The following is a 19712-nucleotide window of genomic DNA, read 5'->3' as shown; positions in this document are numbered from 1 at the left end:
CATCTGTGCACTCCCACTTCATTCAGGTTGACGTTGTCCATCAAACCGGTCTAAACAAAATAGTGTAGGGCCAGAGGGAAGATCGGGAAGCCCTCCCACCCAATGCTACACAAAAGCTGTTGGGCAGTTAAATACGGAGGTCCAGTGGAATTCTATTCTTACCCCCTTGACCTGCAGTGGAGGACAGTGAAATAAAGGCAGTAAGTACAAATACTAAAATATGAAGTGGATGCATATTATATATCTGTGTTAACCCTTTACTCTCTAGGTCCCAAAACTCCATAGTTTTTTTGGATGCACTTGCACTTAATCTCTATGTAGGATCATCAACAGGACAGCGTGTAAGAGAATGCAGATTTGATAACGTGGATTGTTTTGGAAAGATATCTCCTAAAAAGACAAGTCTGGAGCAGCTCCATTAGCAACATTTTCAGCTAACCAACTAGAAGACATGTTATTTCAAGGATCTGACAGAACTGAGGACATTGTCGTCAGATGGGAAGCAGCTACCCGGGGAGCCGATCCCCAGGTGGATGCTCAAGTACATTATTTCTTTCATTATAATATTTGTATGTCATGGAACGAATTCTGACTTATATTTATTGATATATGTTAAGGCTACGCATTCAGAGTTTAAGGCTACAGCGATTGCAGTTTACTTTTCAGTAACCAAAATAAAATAACGTGTCACTTTTACTGTACTATTAGGCAAGTCGGGACAAAAATAAATAACCAATTAAAAGATTGTAAACAAATTTGAGCAAGAATTAAATTTTAATAGGTATGCTTAGGTAACATTTCATACTGCAACTTTAGTTTTTTTTCTTCACAAAACCAGTGACTCACCAAATGTTATAATACAAAAGAAGGATAAAACATGGTTCAAAACATCTTTCCCTTTAATGGGATTCTGGAGACAGACAATATTACATCACCGACGAAACAGGAGTTTTACCAAAATAAAAAAAATCAAAGGCTTTTTTGGTCAATAAATAAAGAATATTTAAAGCAATTATTTGCAAATAAAGTACACCGACACTAATCAAAAGACAACAAAGTGTAAGACACTGCTTTGTGTTTTCAGAAAAGAAAGACATTCAGAAGTCAACCACAGTAGTTAGTTTTTTTTGTATTTATACAATAGAAATGTTTGTATATACCAGGATGCTATGGATCTGGAGGGTTTTAAAGTAACTGATGTATTTATCCGTTTTCACCATTGCAGCCGAGAAGGGGTCTTAATCCATGTCAAGTACTCTGCGGCAGATTTCGTTTGTGAATTCTGAACATTTTGAGTTTCCTCCAAGATCTTTGGTCAGAACCTAGAGACAGAGAGGGAGAGAAAGTATAAGTTTTCCAAATTACTTAAGTTTACAGAACAAATAAAACTGGGTAGTCCGAATTACATTTCTTTTTAGAATTACAGTACATCTGTCCAACATCCGTTTCCTGAAAACCACAGTAGGTGGCAGCACTGCACAAGTGCAATAAAAACTGGAAAAACAGAATACACACATACAATACATTTATAATGATACGAGCAATGAGAGCAGAGGCAAGTCAACTCTGCTTTACAACAAACACTGTGTGGAACATGCATTACTGTGATAAAGGCTACACAGAAATTGCAGTAATGTAAATATACTTAACACTTGTAAGTCTCAAAGATGTAACATTATATGGAGCTCTGAACATAAAGCTATAGTTTTTTCATTTCGAGGACCCTTTCAAAAAGGAAAGATTATCAGCTACTGGTCTTACTGCTCGGTTTCTGTGGGGCTATAAGATTTTATTTTGGAATTTGTAATATCTGTATTACCATATTGGAAAGGCTTTGACATTAACAAAATGCATAATTTGGACTCTTAAAGTTAAGCATATGTGCCAACAGTCTAGAAGAACAATGAAGGGCACAGAGCAAGCTGTAGGGCAGTATAACTGAAGAGACGCATTGAAGGATTGTTACGTCAGATCTACAGCACGGACCTTCTTGTCGTTGATGGTGTCAAAGCAGGCACGCTCTGCTTTCGTGGCGTAACTGTGGAGCCCCATGTGACGCAGCATCATCACAGCGCTGAGCAGCAGGGCAGTGGGGTTGGCCAGGTCCTTGCCGGCGATGTCCGGAGCAGTGCCGTGAACCTGGGGAGGACAGACAACACAGCTCAGAAACAACAAAACTAAACCTGGTAGCAGCCATGCCCCAATATCACAAACCCGTTGTCCTAAACATATATCAAATCAGTTTTATAACAACATCTCAGCCCTTTGCTTTCCTGCTCATCTAGATGAATGGGACAATTTTGCCCTAGGGTACCATTAATTTCTGTACAGCAGCCGTGCCATGTTGACATGTTCTGTGGCATGTTGAGTGTCAGCAAATGTGATCTATACTGTGCCTATTTCAAAAGGTGACAGTTGCATCTTTCAAGAGAAAATCGGTCACGCAACGTTACGAGACTGCCATGAACAGAATGGGCTGTGAAGGTGCCAGCCCAGTGCATCTTTTCCACTGTTCATTTGTGCGCTGTTCTTCAAACTGTCTGCAATGTTTGAACTCTTAATACAGTTAAACTAAGAGGAATGTATAGCAAATATGCCAGATCTAAGCTAAAGTGAGCAAGACACACAATGACAATAAAGTTCTCAACATACCGATTCAAATATGGCAACTCCATTGGCTCCAATGTTCCCACTAGGAGTCACACCCAGGCCTCCGATCAACCCAGCACACAAATCACTGCAACATAAACGCTCTTCATTAACATTTATAGCAGGTTTTTAGTTGTTGTAGCTTAATTTTCATTCAATTTGACCCCCTGAGTCACTTTGTTACAATTGCTTAATTTGTATTTTATTTTTTTATGATTAGTAAAGCAGAAGATAAACATTGCACAGTCTACTCACCTCAGGATATCACCATATAAGTTGGGCATTACCAGAACATCAAATTGTGTTGGATCTTGCACCATCTAAAAAGAAAGCGAAAACTTACGAAATATCAAACACTTTTTATTTCAATACGAATGTCAGAAAGAGGTCACATCTTACATTCAGACACACAGTGTCCAGATACATCTCTGTGAATTTAATATCCTTGTAGTTCTCAGCGACTTCCCGACATTTTCTCAGAAAAAGTCCATCAGACATACGCCTGGAACGAAGGGATAAATAATACATTTAGATATAAATCTTCTCAGTGAACATGTCAATCACTTGCATGTGTCTTGATATTCAAAGGATCATTGTACACACACGCACAGATATTAGTATCAAATTACTTTGCTTATCTTTTGTAAAGCAATTCATGAAAAACACAGTTAGGAACAACTAAATGCTTGATTTTTTGCCCTGTAGCTGTGCAATTGTTGAACATTCACAGTCTCTTCTGCTAAGGTGTGGCATTAACTACACCAGAATGTAAACCCTTTGCAAAAACAATGCCTAATGTATGAATCACATAAATACATTTAAGGATTTACCAAAAGAAAAAAAAAAAAAACTATAATGTGTAACTCCAGTGTGTGCTGAATTCCACAAAGTTTGTTCTCTTTAAGTTTTATATCTAACCAAATACAATTCCCTTGTTCACTGAGAAACAACAAGAATGGGTATGTACTTAATACATAGAGATGGATGTATAATTACAGTATATTTAATCAAAATCACCCTTACATAATGTTGGCTTTGTGAACTGCCGTAACTGTGCTCCTCTGGTTATTTCTGGCGTACTCAAATGCAAACTCCGCTATACGCCTACTGGCATCTTCAGTGATCAGCTTTATACTCTGTACAACTCCATCGACAATCTGCAAGAGAAGATGGAAAATGAAGAATGAAACTCTGGTGGGAACTCTGAGTACTTCTGCTAGTTGGTTACATAGTTGAATACTTTTCTATTCAAACAGAAAACAACGGAGTCAACGATTTCTCTCAAGCTTTTAGGGATAAGAAAATGTAGGTCTTTGTTTAAAGGAAATAGCCAAGAACAGAGCCAGGGAAGCTCTTGAGGGTGTAGCAAAAGAGGGATAAAGGGAGCAAGGGAGGGAATGAGAGACTGAATACATGAACCGCTTATCAGCAAGAACTTTTAAATAAGGGAATTTAATTTAATGAAGTTACAAACCACTGCTGCAGAAAATCATTCTTGACAAAATTCATCAATGCAGGCATGTGTTAAGTGTAAGGGGAAGTTACATTCTAGGCTCTGAAGCATTAATGTAACTGTTTTAATAATAATAATAGGAGTAATTGCATTTCATTACCTGAAGTGGAAAGGAAGGTTGCCCTTTGTGTATTGTAACCTGGGGGTAGGCTTATAGTGCAGGAATTTCACAACAACTGGCAAGGAAATGATTACTCACAATGGTTTACAACACGAATGAATGACTGAATGATCAGATGGAAGGTCAATGCGAGGAATGAAAGGATGTCAATACTCAATAGTGGGGGGGTGGGAACAGTGAACAAGAAAATTAAAGGGGCAGGAGGGTACAGTCTGGCTTTTCTTAGTTTTCATTTGTTGCCTTGACTCTTACCTAGGACAAACAGGGCTGAAAAACGAGATGTGTGCTCTCTCCAATCCTGCTAGCACTGTATTCAAAAGACTTAGAAGAATTAAACGCAAAAGCCACATGGCCCAGTATGAAGGCTACAGCCCTAATGTAGTGAATTAAAAGGAAAAGGCAGCTTCTTACGATACAAATGTAAGGAGGTTCCACATGACGAAGCAGTGCAGGGCAGTGATTTAGTCGGAGTAGAGCAGGGTAACTCACAGTTAAGGACTGTTACACGATAGGGAGGTTTTTCCGTTTAGTACTGATGAGAAATGCATTTATGCCAAAGCAACTACCCAGTACAGCAGAGGTGCTTAATATGGGAGGTGAAGGAGTACTTTATTTTCTTGAAAAATAAACAAAATGAAGCAGGGATACCACATGTTGGAGCAATGAAAATCAAAAAGCTAGCACCAGCAATAGTGGGCTACTGTTTCGATTATGAACAACACAGGATAAAATGCATACACTGTACAATAACTCGATTGCTAATATTTATTTGATAATTTAATTATGAAATGAACCTACTTCTAAGAAAAACAGCGCCTTGGCATTTTAAGCTTTTAATGAGTTAGCATTAGAGTGACAATTATGGATATTTGAACTTCAAGGTCCAATTATGCCCCCCCCTCCACACACACACCTGAGTCTGTTAAGTTCAATTATGTTTATGTCATGTACATTTCCCATGAATGTTTGCAACAGTGCAGCTCTGGTGGTATTTTACATTTTAAAACTTCTTCAGAGACTATAAAGAGTGAGTAGTCTGTGCATTTCTAATCTATTTCAAAGTGAGAATAGGTAAGAGAAGACAGTTTCCACATTCCCACCTTGTTTGCTTAAGTATGCAACCCAGTCTTGCTGAACAGGTTACTTTCTTATGTTGTTATAGAACACCATTGACTGCTTCAGATCTTTTCAACATAGCAGTCTATGCACATTGTCATGTTGCAATGGAAACACATACCACATGCTCAATGCCACTGTACTCCCCCTCGGTGTTCTCTCGGATGGTGACAAGGTTCACATCAGTGTAGGGCGTCTTGTAGCCCTCGATGGAAACACATGGGCGCACGTTGGCGTAAAGGTCAAAGGTTTTCCGAAGCAGCAGGTTCATGGAGGGATGGCCAGCAGCAATGGGAGTCTTTAAAGGACCTAAGCAAGATCAGAGAAAAGTAAGAATGTGCCCATTTCATTCCATTATAAAAGTCTAAGCAAGATGTGGCACTAACCATTTCCTAATAAAGTCCATACTAATGTAATACAAAAACAGACTAATATTTCTAATCTCATCCAAAATGAGAGGGATGCATTCCCAACATCACCTCTCCCAATGAATTTGCATCGTCAATCAAGCTGACCAAAAAAAACACTTGGTAACCATCACCGTGACTTTCTGATCTTAGCTGGATGAAATACAAAAAAAGTGACCCGATCTGAATGCATATAAAGTGACCCAACTTCTAACCGAATGCTGTAAATTCAGGAATGATTTGTGAAAGACCACAGAAATGTTCAGACCTTTTAATCCAATTTTGCTTTTATCCATCGACTCTTTAGCTTCAGGAGGGATCATCCACTTTCCTCCTGGGCCTTTAATCGCAGTAACATTTCTCTCCTCCCACAGAACTGGAGCCTTAGATAAAAATGTTAAAAACCCCACATTAACATAGCAACTTCACGAAGGTACTCCGTCCACATGCAGATATAACCACTATAGGGTTCATACATGCATGTATATACACACATATATAGATCATCATCAGCCTATATCGATCCACTGCTGGATGAAGGTCTCCCAAGATGCTCCCACTTGCTTTAATCTATAGCTTCCCTTTCCCATATCATGCCTGCAAAATGTATTATTTAATCTTTGCATCTTTTATGTGGATGTATATATAATTAACAATACTAGCTTACCAATATGGGAGGATTTTTTTAGTTTTGTTTTATTTACTAAAGCACATACACTCACCAAAGTATTGGCACTGTTTATTAATGTTTTGGATTCTACATGAAATTGTGTGGCATAGTTTCAGGCAGGAAGGCTTTTACACACAGTGGGAGTGGCAGTAAAGTAATTATCTAAAAAAAGTCTCCTGCCAAAACAGGATCAAGTTCTAACATGGATAGACACAAATCAAGCTGAAAACCCCAAGGAAAAGCTAATATTTTCAAAATGCAGTCTCCTTGGAGACTCGTGACGGCAAAAGATTCTCTTATTTGATAGCTTTTTGCAATTCCCTTTTTCAAACTTACTTTGGCAGCTTCAAAGATCTTCATCACAGCACTTGAAATTTCTGGTCCAATTCCATCCCCGGGGATTAGTGTTACAGTCTGTGCCTAAAAACAAAATACCAAAGAGGACTTAAAATACATGCAGGTATACCGTACTAAAGAAATCTGAAACAACATTCTGTCTGCCAGGCAATTATCTTATAATTAACTGAAACCTAGTAAATATATATTCATATAATGCATTAATATGGAAAAGATTACATAAACAATACTGGTTGAAAAATGTGAAGAACTGTTAACTTACCCCGCTGCCATAACTTCTTGTGACTGAGGGCTGGCTCTTTACAGCAGCAATGACACGGGACACCTAAACATCAAAATAAAAATCAATATTTTTTTATTTATTTACATATCTGCAAACAAAATAAGCTACATTTTACAACCTTAGCAGAATTTTTTGAATAATGTAAAATTTGTCAAAAGCCTTAACTAGGCTTCATTTCTTCTCTATAGAAGAACATAATTTATAATATAGGCTTAGCTCATTACTTTATTAAACAAAACTAAATTTGTACCTACCAATGATTAATTATTATACATTGAGTCTTGTGAATATTTCTTAACAGCCAAATTGTATGTGCATGGGCTATTGCTTAACTCCACGTCATCTTTCAACTCTCGGTAGAGAAAACATTACATGTGTTTCAAATAGGCAGGAAGAACAAACAAACACCTTTCCTAATTATAACTTAAATGGTCTATTTTATCTCCCTAGCATACATGTGGTTTTCACTTATCAAGACCATAAAACAAATCTGAAAATAAACAGAATGATTGCCTTCATGCTTATTTTAAAATGGTTTATGTTACGTTATGAGCTTCAACATGTTTTGTTCGAAGACAGGCAGATTTGATCTTTTTACAACACATCACAGCTGTGGCCTCTCCAAGTCTCTTGATTAAGAACAGAAGTTTACGGTGACCTTCTACGAGGCCAAAGCATAATCGGACTGCTTAACCACAGTATACTGTGTGAACTCAAGTAACCATTGACTTAATAAGTGTTCTAATCTATCTATCACACTTTCTGTGTGTCTGTAAAAGTTTAAGAAAACAATCGTGACAGAATAAATATGATTAATGTAATCTAATTGGGATTTTAAAGTGTATCATAAACTCATTAATTAGGATAGGTGATATAACAAGCCACAACTGTGAGATGAGGAGAGCAAACATTCACCACAGATTCCAGACAAACAGAGCAGCAAAGGAGCATGCAAGAGGGTGACACCCATATTAAATAACGAAAAGCATCTCAAATGAACTACTCCTGAACACCATCAAAAACCTTTGTTAATTCTGAAAAGCATTTAAATGAGCTAAAATCAGAGTCAATCTGAAAGAAAATGTTTTGTTGCATCTCTTTTGTTTTTAAATAAAATTATAGGTTTTTGAGGGTTTCAGCAGTTATGACTAGGAAAGTAAAAATAAATATAAGAATTTAAGTAGTGGAGCCTATTCAACAAAACAAAAACAACATTAACCAGGGATTAATCTACATTAATGAATCCCAGTAGTAGTGGTGGTTAGGGCTCTGGACTGTGGAGCACAGCGTTGTGGGTTCAATCCCAGGTGGGGACACTTCTGTTGTACCCTTGAGCAAGGTACTTTACCTAGATTGCTCCAGTAAATGCCCAGCTGTATAAATGGGTAAATGTAAAAAATAATGTGATATCTTGTAACAATTGTAAGTCACCCTGGATAAGGGTGTCTACTAATCAAGTAATAATTATGTATTCACAAACCTAATTAACGTAACAAAAATCTCCTCACAGCATCTACTAGTATTTTGCCCCAAGAACTAAAATAATAGATCAAGCAAAACAAATGTTTTTGCTTCCAAACCAGTCACGGCATTAACTCTAGATTACATTCCAAAGTGATTATTGGAAATTTAAATGAGAATTAAAGACAAACAAACAAACAAACAAAAACCACTATATCAACAAAAGTATTGGGACAACACCAAATTACCACAGCTGCTCACAAGTGTAAAGAAGGGTCTGCCTTGACCATCAGTAATCTTCCCTTCCTGTCATAGCACAGTTAATAACAGTGCAAGACTACAACTTGGGCCTCAACTTGGAACTAATCACACTTCCAACTTTGTGAAATGGCATCATAGTGAGCTGACAGATGTTCAGGCTCTGACCAGAAAATCCCATACTTGTTGGTAGTGCACAGTTATCTAAAATATCCCAATACAGAGGGGCATATTATGGTAGCAGCCCACTCCACCGGCCAAGTCCTCTACCTAACATACAAGTCCAGGTCCATAATCCACTGCTGTGGAATCAGGCCTGTCCCATTACTTCTGGTAATAGTGCAGACATTAATTCCCTGTTGGTGTTCTACGCTCCCTCAAGATTGCTTGCCGGGATTAAGTGGGCAATGCTGTGTGTGGATTTTACAGGACGCAAGTACCCTTAAGGTATTTAAACTTTAGTATATTTAAATTCTGTATATCAAATTAGTTTGACATTACACCAGATCCTTAACTTGTCCAGGCCGTTGAGATCAATTTAACACAGGGAATAATGTGGATTAATCCTTGGTATAGCCTCCAATATGGGGAGTGGAGTGGGAAAGCAGGTCTGTAAAGCCATTTCAGAAAAGTATCCTTGTTATAAGAGGCCATGTGGCAGCAGTGTGCAGTAGTGGTCAGGGCTCTGGATTCTGAAGTGGAGGGTTGTGGGCTCAATCCCCAGGTGGGGGCACTGCTGTTGTACCTTTGAGCAAGGTATTTCACCTAGATTGCTCCAGTAAATGCTCAGCTGTAAAAATAATGTGATATGTTGCAAGTCATCCTGGATAAGGGTGTCTGCTAAGAAATTGGGTGATAATAATAATAAAAATAATAGTGTCTCATCCCAATTAGATACATGCACTGTGCTTGGTAAGAACACCTGGGTAAAAAAAAATCACTCAAGTTTATGTATAGGACAGCACTTGATATACTCCCACACATTATTTGTGAAAAGGACATGCTAATTAATTGGGATTAATGAAGTTTCACATGTGATATGTGCAGTTTGTGACAAACTATGATGATTACTACAGATAGTAGTTGCTAATTCTATTCTTCATATTATCATCATAGTCTTCATCATTTCACGTGATGCTAACTAAAGAAGCCTGTGAAGATTATGGCAAGCACCATGAGGATACTTATGGTAACAAGGCCAAAATCACATTTCTGTCAGGGATACAGGTACATGAGTGATACAGAAAATGATGCACGAGTTAATTTCTCTGGACACTAGCGATGCGAGTATTTCAGGCTTCATAGATCTCTTCTTGATCTGTGAGGTCTTTACTGCAATATCAAATATTAACTTTATATATAGATTACCGTTAGAACTAATTGTTGCAAAATGTGTGAAATGACCCTGTGAAGATGCGTTTCACAATCCGTTAAACAGGCTACAGATGCAAACCTAGTGACCTTGGGATGGCAAAGGCGCCCCTGCAACGAACCCGAAAGAGTCCATTTGTAAAGACTGGATTTAGAAATACAATTAACACAGCCAGGTTGAGTGATTTAACTGCCTGGAACAAGGATACTATATCTTTAACATTACAATCCTTAACGACTTGCTGGCCTGTACACATTGTTTTTTATGTAGAAAAAGGTCTTACTTCCTGTGTCTGCGTGTTACTCTTGCCGGCTACCCGTAACCCATATTTTTCCAGTAGCTTTAAGATCTGCAAGAATGTCAGCAGAGGTTCAGTTACGGCGAATACACGGCAGACAGAGGACACTGGCTCAAGTGTACCAGCAGTCCTTCCCACATGCCATGGATGTTAACCACAGTATCGGGCTGCTGAAAGACAACTAGAGCTAAGCACATTTTATACAAAACATGAATCTTAAATATAAACGATCTCCAGATGTGTTTGTACAGAGCACAGATGTTCAGCCCTTCTCCGTGAATAGGGTGAAGGGCACAGCGCTAGGGCCTCTACCCTGCAGTCTGACGTTTCTAGTCGCATCCGCAGACAACGCTGCCTTTCAAATAAACGATGCGACTACATCTTGTTAGACCCGCCAAAGCCTGCTATTGCGGCTCTGCTGATACGCGGTCGTCGATCCCTTACCGTTGACCTCCACGCGTTTCCAGCCATTGTCTCTGCGCTAGCTTCCGTGCAGTCTATCAGTAGTACCGTACTGTCCCGCGGCTCCCTACATGCGCTTCCTGCACAGCAAAGCCCTTTTCCGGGTGAACACGAGTCATTGTGACGCCACCCACCTAGAGCATCACCGCTTTAACTCGTTGTGCACAGATCCGCACACCCAGCGATTTCAAGTGGGAGAAAGTGAGAGTTGTGTAAAAAAAAAAGGATACGGACATGGTTTGTGTTCCATTAAAACAAGAAATAAATATAAAACAAAAGATAAAAAAGATAAAAGTCCCATGACGACACTGATTCTCAATCCTGGTCGTAGGTACTTAACAGAACCATTCAACCATTTGGATTCATTTTACTTTTTAAATGACATAGCTTACAACAAGTTGGAGAGTTCCAAGTTCCATCTACCGTTTCAAATGATTAGTTAAATTAGGATTACATTAAGTACCCTACTAGTGATTAAGTAATTGAGAGCTCTACCAGAACAAAAAACAGCAGGGTAGGGACCAGGACCAGGATTGAGAACCACTGCATTAGGAGGTGCAGAATATGATACACATGTAAAATAACAATTTAAAAAATAAATGTATATATATATATAATTATTTTAATATAAATGCAATTAAATCATCTACAGTTGTTGCTATTTAACATTTTTTAATGTATTTTAGTTGGAATCCCATATAATGTAATGTGCTTTACTCAGATGTGCCACCAGATGGAGTACAAAGCTCTTATTTGTGATGGTCTATATCCCTCTACGATTGCTTCTCTCACCCCACTTGGTGAACTATTCCTAATGCAGAATAGCTATAAAAACAATATTAAACTTAATGACATCTGAATAAAATCAAGGTGATTGTATACTATAAAATATGTCACACTTATAGAACAAACTGTAGAAAAGCAGAAAGACATCTTTCATTTTTATTTTTTTATTGGCATTAAATATCCCATTTTTAAAAATACACAATCTGATATGCAGCACATTGTTGCTTTTATCATCATTATGTCACACAACTGTGAATCTTAAGGAAATATTGTTACATTGTTTTAGGTTTTGTATTGTTGTGAGGTTCTATTTTTCATGTACCTAACAAAAACAATGTGAGGAAAAAGGCAGTCATCAAAGGTAGTTATAAACAGCATCAGTTTGGTCTTAACCACTTGATTTGTCCTGCTGTATTAAACAGTGTTAGAAAGCTTGACACCACAGTAGAAAGTCTCAAATATACAAGATTTGAAAATAAGTTTTAACCCCAAATACATATATTAGTTACTTTCTATTAAAGCAGACATGAAAGCATACAAATTATCCTCGCCAAAACAAAACAAAAAACGTGGTTTGTCAGCCCACATAGTCCCACTAAGCACAGCTTGACTAAAGAATCCTAAAATAAAATGCCAGTTTGGGGGAATTGATAACAGAAAACATAATTTAAACACCTTTGTTACATAAAAATCTGACTTATAAAACATACATTATTTCCAAGCAAGAAGCAAACCTATAATTCAGTTAAAAAAAACAGCTAGAGTTGTATCTAATAGTAACTACTTCCCTCGAAAGAGATTGTGTGGATGAGGTAGGAAGGTCAGGGTTTCCATGATAAACACTGTAGAACTGCAATTAAAGTCAAGGTTTGTAGAATTTACTCTATGTATAATTTGCTTTTCTTGTCATTCAACTTTCTTTCAAATGTACAATGATATGAGCAACACTTGTGTGGATGTTGAGTGTCATTTTAATTCATAAATGTGTTGTCGATTTAAACAAATCGCAGGCACGCTATGTTGGAAACCTGTGCATATAGAAAATATTTGATATGTAACTCCCTTTTAAAGCCTGAAAACCATAGTGAATAATAGCAACATTTAAAAAGGTGATAAAATGCAATGTGCATATCACTAAATACAAAAAAGGTGTTTTTCATTTTTTTAACTAGAAGCCCCATTAAAAGAGTAAAATTGCATATTGTTCTACACTGTAGACTATCATTCCTTCTGAAGCAATAATGTTAAGTATAACTTATGAAAAATCATGAAGTATGCTTATTGCATACGGAGAACATCTGAACAGCACCTTCATGAAACGGAGGGGCTTCATGTGTGCGTCTGCTTTGATTTCATTTAATATTTGTAAACAGGACTGATGTGCAATACTCACAAATAGTTACAAGTCTTTAGGCTACCCTTGCCATATCATAGGCATGTAAGGATACTGGCATTGATGCTGTGTAAAGCAAAAGGATATGTTATACACTGATTTGCTTGAAGCTATAAGGACTACTGCACTGAAGTGAAATGCTGCTCAGGGTTTCATAGGACGTACTGCTTTGGCTGATTCTTCATGCTCAGAGCTCTTTCAGTCTGAGCTATCACATGAGCAGCCCTGTTGTTCAGCAGTCTGCATTCATGTAGGACATCTGTGGAAACATAACACAAGTTTAACATAAAAGAGTACAGAACAACTATCTATACTGAATGTGTTTCTTGAACTATCTTCAGATTCAGTAAGATGAATCCAACCAAGACCTATACATGAATTATTTTTTAGCAACATTTTTACTTCCTCAATAGATCATGCTTTGTGATTGTCTGCTATTGTTTTAGGTTTTTATTAAGATTCTACAATATGGCAGACTGTTTCAAAATTAAAACTACTTGACCACCTTGCTATAAGGAATCACCAGGAAGCTTGAGAGCATTGCAGGGTGCTAGTTTCCTTTGACTTTTCTGGGACCATCTTTAAGTTAGTTAGCCTAGCAAATTGCAGACAGAAACAAGAAGGGGTTACAAGGAACACCATTAATCACAAACTCAGAAAATTACAAATCCTTGAAAGTACTTTCAACTTAAAAGACTTTAGTGTTGCCTGTTTGGGATGGTAAATACTAACCATTAAATTGTTTGTAGGCCTCTTCAATTATAGCGTTGTTTGATCTCTTCAGATCCCAAAAACCTTCTTCAACCCAGGGTTTGCAGTCAGGTACATCTGGCAGTGGACCATTTTTATAAAATCCTGTTAGGAATAACATCAGGAAAAGCCATTTTAATTGAAGTAAAATATAATTAGTGAGACTATGTTCTTTTCCAGAGCTATTCTATATTGCTAATACTGTGAAGATATGTTGTTGTTTTGTACATAAACCAACAGATTTACATTTGAAAAATCAATTTAATAGAACTTCTCCTAAGGACCTTTTGACCACTTCCAGAAAAAGATCAGCAGTCATTTTAATAAACAATCATAACTTTATAATGAACTGAATTCATACAATCTGATAAAATGTGTAAATAAATTAGTGAAAGATAAATGTAAATGTTTTGGAAAAATAAATAAAGAGAGAGAGGAGTCAGAAAAAAACACCTTTCAGAGACTCATCAATGTCTTTGCATAGCTGATATAAATCACTGCCACGGCCAACCACCCTTTCACCTAGAAAGGAAGAGAAGCACACCTGGTACAACAGCATGCCAAGTGTACTGCCGAAATGCTGAAAACTCTGTAGAGCTGGAAAATGTACCAAGAGAGGTCTCAAAGATGAGAAACATGGATAAATGATCTGAAATGCTAATTTAAAGAAATAGAATGATTATGTTCATGGTTTTCAACTACATTGTATGAAGTTAGCTAGACTTTAAAACAGCCACTATATTTTAAAAGGATAAACTAGTATGACCTCAAATTTGACAGAACCAGATTACAGTGTAAACTGTAAATAATAGCCTACCATTAGTGCACTGCATTGAGCTCTGTGTTACTACACTGCTGGTAAACATTAAACAAATAACATTTTTCTTTCAGTATCACCTAAAATACTCCATGTATATGTACATGAATGAAAAACAAAAACAAAAAAAACTTACCATCCACTACCTTGATGTTTGGGAACATTTCTAGGATTAAATTTCTATATGATGTGTTCTTGCAAACTAAAAACAACATAAAAACAGTAATATGCATTACAAAATATACAGAAACTCAAGACCAGAGAGATTCATAAAACATTTTCCATGCATAATTTGTTGAACAAAAAAAAACTTCTACAAAACAAATGCAAAAAACTGATGTTGCAAATTAAAAGCAACTAACTAAATAATCTGAAACCAAATAGGGACAGTTGAGTTACTATTTATGTCACATTTTACAAATATTTGATGAATACCATCATAACAAAACACATGAATATTACAAACCTGGATTGTTGTAGCTAAATGTGTTGTCCTTAAGACGAATACTTTCCAGTTTTCTTAAGGAGTGCAGACAGTGCAAGTGTTCAACACTGTACATTCGTAGGTGGCAAAAATTAATAAATATTACATTAATGTGAAGAACAGACTTTTACCCCCAGAAAACAATTTCAGAGTCATCGTACATGTTTAAGAAGCACAACAGTACCAAGCAATACACTCAGCAGGATTACTCAGTTGTGATTCTTAAGCCATGCTATATATTTCACAGATAAGACATATTGATGGTGAATAATATATCTCACACATTAAACAGTGGAAAGAAAAAACACCAGCTTTGTTATTATGGGTTTCTGCACACTTTGTCCTGTAATATATAGTTACTCTTACTGTACATGACTGTTCAAATTTATACAACGGATTCTTGCCAACTCTAACCTGGACTAATTTTTAGCACAGATATAATGATGTCTTATTCTCACTTTTATCTCCCTCTCTTGATTTCTACATCATTGATAACAGGGTCACACCTGCAATCACACCATAAAATAGTTCAATTGCTTTAGTCTCTCCTTTTAAATAACTGTCTATTGTTTGAACTGTGAAAGATATGCATACCATTCAGTCATGCAAAAATCATTTTCTTTTGGGGGGGATTGTCTGGTTTTCTCTTTTAAGTAAATGAGAGATACTTCCTTTAGGATAAACATTGTTAATTTAAATTGTCCAATGCCACAGGGAATCCATGCTACTGAGAGGTAATCCCATAATAATCACAATAGATGCTTTGTGTAGCACAGTGGGATTCTCAAATACTGTGAAAGGTTTTTGGAAAATATAAATTCTTGCAGTTGCTTACAGCATATGGGATGTGTTAGACTATCCAAAGCCTAGATTTTAGGATAAGCTCCAATAGGGGAACAAGTATCAAATATATCTGATGCAATGAATAAACATATAAGATCATTCCAGTTTAGCCAAAGAGCAGGGTGTTAGTGATGCAGCCATGACTTCTTTAGAAATCACTGAAATCACCTAAAGAGACTTTAAACATCAAGTAAACCTAAAGGGGAATTGTCCTGATTAGTTCAGAATTATTGTTTACACTTTAATACAGTGCATATTGCTGTCTCCTGTACTGTATTTTGCTTCAGTACATGTCTTATTACATGATATTATACACTACATGTTGTAAAAAAACTACATGTTGCACTGTGTAACGTTTTACATTTCCTTAAAAGTATATCATGGAATTTGATAGAGTGTATGGAAATGTAATAAATCTTTAAATGTGCCTACACTGTTTGAATTCAGACTCGTGATCCCTTAAGTAAAACATAAAGAAATGCCTGGGAACATCGAGTCATCAGAGAATTAAAGAATTCTATGTACAATTCACTGCAACACATTGAACATTTCTAGTCTCTAGACATTATCTGAATATATCATATTTACTGAGGGATATTGATGTAGTTAACAGTAGAGCCCTAATTAAACCAAACTGTTGTTAAGTAGTGAAATTCTTAACTCAATCCCACAAGGACATTGTAAGAAATATCTCCTTATTCACCAAGAGTGAAATCCCTTCATGCTCTAAATCAAACTTTTGCAGTACTTGCAGACATCGCTTGCAATGCAAATGAAATTAAGTTTCGTGCAGCGCTGCAAAATAAGTCATAAGAGGAAGCAATTAAGACCCATCCACAAATAATATACCTGAACTTTTATAGCCTATTAACACTGCTAGAATCACATTAATAAAATAGCACTTCTTCAAACAGCGCCATTACCTGCTAATAAGGTTGGCAGCCACATTTAGGCTTTGCAGATTGTCACAGTTGCAAATGGGTTCTTCAATTAGAGAAAGAACAAAACAATAACATGTAGTTAGTGTCATTAATGAATCTAAATCCATTTGATAATTCCCTTATCCCTGAACTAAAGCCAAATACTACATAGGGTAACTTCTGAATGTACCAAGAATATCACAGTCATAATGTAATGTACACCTACAGCACAATTATCACCCATCAGTTAACAAAAATGGAACATGTTTCTACAGAATCCGATTTCTCTGCACGAACAGATATTACACTCTAAGATAATGTTATTTTAATTGCAAAAGGCAAAATAAAACTACCAAATGACTTCACATCACAGGTATTTGAAGTCCTTTAACATTCATGTCCGTTGTATCCTTACCTAAATTTGTGATTCTGTTTGCTGACAAATTTAACACAAGAAGTAATTTCAGGGAAGCGAGAGGAATTAGGCTTGTGATATTATTTCCTGAAAGGTCCAGTCTTTCCAAGTTTATGCATTCTCCTATACATCCCAGGTCACATATACCTGCAAAAAATGAACAATAGAATCTGATTAAGATAATAATAATAAAAAGCCTTCAATACACTACAACATACTTGTCAAATCTACAGTCTGTTTTCTATAAACTGTTTTTTCTTATCCAAGCATTTAATCTTCCTTTTGTGCCATACTTTGCTCCTAGTATATGTTTTTCTTGTATTATGTGTAAAGTATATAGTTTTTGTTATACCACTCTACAATATGTTGCTTTTCTTAATATTGAATTTAAATTGTAAGCTAATTCATATCTCCACTTAACTGAATATCCACATATTAAGGCTAAATGACAATTTACCATTTACTTTGTATAACTAATTTTCTTTCAGCATTATTACTTTAGCTACTACTAAATTAAACCTATAAGAAGCTTATTTTTAAGGATGTGTACTTCTTAACAAATATCTGTTTGTTTTGGCAAACACCCACACCAACATCGAAAAAGAAACTGAACACAATGAAGAAAATGTTTTTTAAAAATATTGATAAAACTCTTACCAAGACCTCGGAGCTTCAGGTACAATATTGACTCCAAATCAAACTCCCCTGTCTTAGATTTCAGCAGTGCAGCCGTGATTTTTGCAAAATCAGTTTCTGAAAAACAGATGAAACTATGAGAAACACAGTGTCAACAAAGAGAAGTCCACCTGTCTGGTCTGATCTCTGCATCCTAGCTGCATGCTACACAAAGTCATGACTCATTATTGCAGCAGAATCTTAAACGCTGATTCTCCCTGAGTCCCTGTCTGTTCTCCTTGGCAATAAAGTAAAATAGATCTGCTCTATCATTCTATTAATAGGAGGCTTCCCACAGATTACAAAAAAAGAAGAAAACCAGCGAGCAGGCATTCAGGTTTTCCAGAGACAGGGATTTAAGTCTTTGAGCTGTGTGTGAGGTCATCATTAGTGGCTGTTGCTAAGGTGTTCTGCCTGAGATTAAATGTATTGCATTTTCTGTGCTGTGTGAATTACTGGAAAAGCAAGAAAAGTTGAACTCTGTTTTGACAGGGTTGGTTAAGGACGACTCACAAAGTCATTAAATATACATTGCATATATGTGTATTTGTATTTCACTTTTCCAGTGGCAGATTACCAACTGATATCAGGATTATGAGTAATTACTGCGCTGCTTAAACGATGAATTACTTTGGAATACAAAATTTTACAAATACAAGTATAATTTAAATGCAAAACTATATCAATACAAACTCGTTGCTATTATAAGAAGTAGCTGTAGAAGTGTTATCAGTAGTCATATTTATTTTTGCATTCATATCGTGCTTAAACTCAATCACATTTTTTTCTGACTACAGAACAATATGTACAATCTTTAATATTTATCGGCTCTACTGATTGCATTAGTATTGCTCAACATAAATAATCCCGTATGTTATTATAACAAGGCATGAGCACAGCTCATATTATTATGGACGTTAACCACGTATTGCTTTATTAAAACCTAATAATGATACAAAAACATAATGCAAATGTATTGTGATGCAAATATTACACATTTTGAAAGTAGAACATAATTTTTAGGGTTAGCCTACAATGGCATAATCAGAAACGTTAGAAAATAAAATGTAGCCTAATAATTTGATCACAACTCGGCGTTGTTTGTTAAATTGTTCCGTTTTTCGTTTTGTTTTTAACAATAAAAGGAAAAAAATAGGAAGAAAGTCCTGCAGATAATATGATACATTGTAGCTAGCTAGAGATACATGGTTTTCTGAACATGAAAGCCTACGCCCTTAACTGTGCATTTAGTGCCCACTGAAATGGAAGTATTATTAGTTACTATTCTCTAATACACGTGGACGTTTGGTAAAATATAAATCAAGGACTTGTTATTCAAAGGTGATTTAAAAAAAAAGATTACGATTATCGATATACGAAGATCGCACAGTGGCCAGAGTCTCGTTTGAATAAATAATCTGGATCCCACTCATAACCCTGCTATTCCCAACCACTGCACAGCTGTGCGGCAAAGGGCTCCGTCCAGGCGGCGGCGTCTCCAGACATCTTGGCTTTTCTGTGTCGAGCCACTGAGTGCGGAGAGGCAACAACAAGCTGGAGGCAGGTCCTCAAATACATCCTTACCGTGCTCCTTGTCTTTTTTGGCATCCATCCTTGTATATTCCGAATTTGGCATGCAATATCAGATCTTCAGTACATTTT

The 19712-nt window shown here is 36.5% G+C and overlaps 2 protein-coding genes across 4 annotated transcripts; both read right to left on the bottom strand.

Annotated features, from left to right (window-relative positions):
• Positions 1-881: 881 nt before the first annotated feature.
• On the bottom strand, positions 882-11067 carry idh3a (isocitrate dehydrogenase (NAD(+)) 3 catalytic subunit alpha). Of its 2 annotated transcripts, XM_066701809.1 has the most exons (12): positions 10950-11058; positions 10491-10556; positions 7096-7158; positions 6813-6896; positions 6075-6189; positions 5521-5708; positions 3673-3806; positions 3049-3151; positions 2905-2969; positions 2653-2737; positions 1987-2139; positions 882-1322 (listed from the first exon to the last, which is right to left on the bottom strand). In XM_066701809.1, exons 1-12 carry the CDS (start codon positions 10974-10976, stop codon positions 1239-1241), a joined length of 1167 nt encoding a protein of 388 aa, XP_066557906.1. In that variant the 5' UTR covers positions 10977-11058; the 3' UTR covers positions 882-1238. The 2 variants fall into 2 exon arrangements, with proteins under 2 accessions (XP_066557906.1, XP_066557907.1); XM_066701810.1 differs by lacking the exon at positions 10491-10556 and having other exon boundaries at positions 10950-11067.
• Positions 11068-11901: 834 nt separating this feature from the next.
• On the bottom strand, positions 11902-19712 carry lrrc61 (leucine rich repeat containing 61). Of its 2 annotated transcripts, none has more exons than XM_066701808.1 (9): positions 19635-19712; positions 18033-18128; positions 17376-17522; positions 16964-17024; positions 15180-15265; positions 14850-14915; positions 14350-14418; positions 13879-14001; positions 11902-13405 (listed from the first exon to the last, which is right to left on the bottom strand). In XM_066701808.1, the coding sequence occupies exons 1-9, from the start codon at positions 19684-19686 to the stop codon at positions 13299-13301; spliced, it is 807 nt and encodes a 268-aa protein (XP_066557905.1). In that variant the 5' UTR covers positions 19687-19712; the 3' UTR covers positions 11902-13298. The 2 variants fall into 2 exon arrangements, with proteins under 2 accessions (XP_066557905.1, XP_066557904.1); XM_066701807.1 differs by lacking the exon at positions 19635-19712 and adding an exon at positions 19414-19598.

This window comes from Amia ocellicauda, chromosome 4 (genome assembly GCF_036373705.1).
Source record: "Amia ocellicauda isolate fAmiCal2 chromosome 4, fAmiCal2.hap1, whole genome shotgun sequence".
In the NCBI taxonomy this organism is placed as follows: Eukaryota; Metazoa; Chordata; class Actinopteri; order Amiiformes; family Amiidae; genus Amia; species Amia ocellicauda.
Note: the sequence above shows the minus strand (reverse complement) of the source record. Positions and strands in the feature narration are given on the sequence as shown.

Excerpts from the sequence above, each read along its gene's own strand:
- lrrc61 (XM_066701807.1), bottom strand. The coding sequence starts at position 19,483 with ATGAGTGGGATCCAGATTATTTATTCAAACGAGACTCTGGCCACTGTG. Across the intron at positions 18,129-19,413 it reads ATCTTCGTATATCGATAATC|AAACTGATTTTGCAAAAATC; the intron begins GTAATCTTTTTT and ends TCTGTTTTTCAG. Across the intron at positions 15,266-16,963 it reads GCTGCCAACCTTATTAGCAG|TGTTGAACACTTGCACTGTC; the intron begins GTAATGGCGCTG and ends ACGAATGTACAG.
- idh3a (XM_066701809.1), bottom strand. The coding sequence starts at position 10,976 with ATGGCTGGAAACGCGTGGAGGTCAACG. Across the intron at positions 7,159-10,490 it reads GTAACACGCAGACACAGGAA|GTGTCCCGTGTCATTGCTGC; the intron begins GTAAGACCTTTT and ends TTTGATGTTTAG. Across the intron at positions 3,807-5,520 it reads ACAGTGGCATTGAGCATGTG|ATTGTCGATGGAGTTGTACA; the intron begins GTATGTGTTTCC and ends CTTCTCTTGCAG.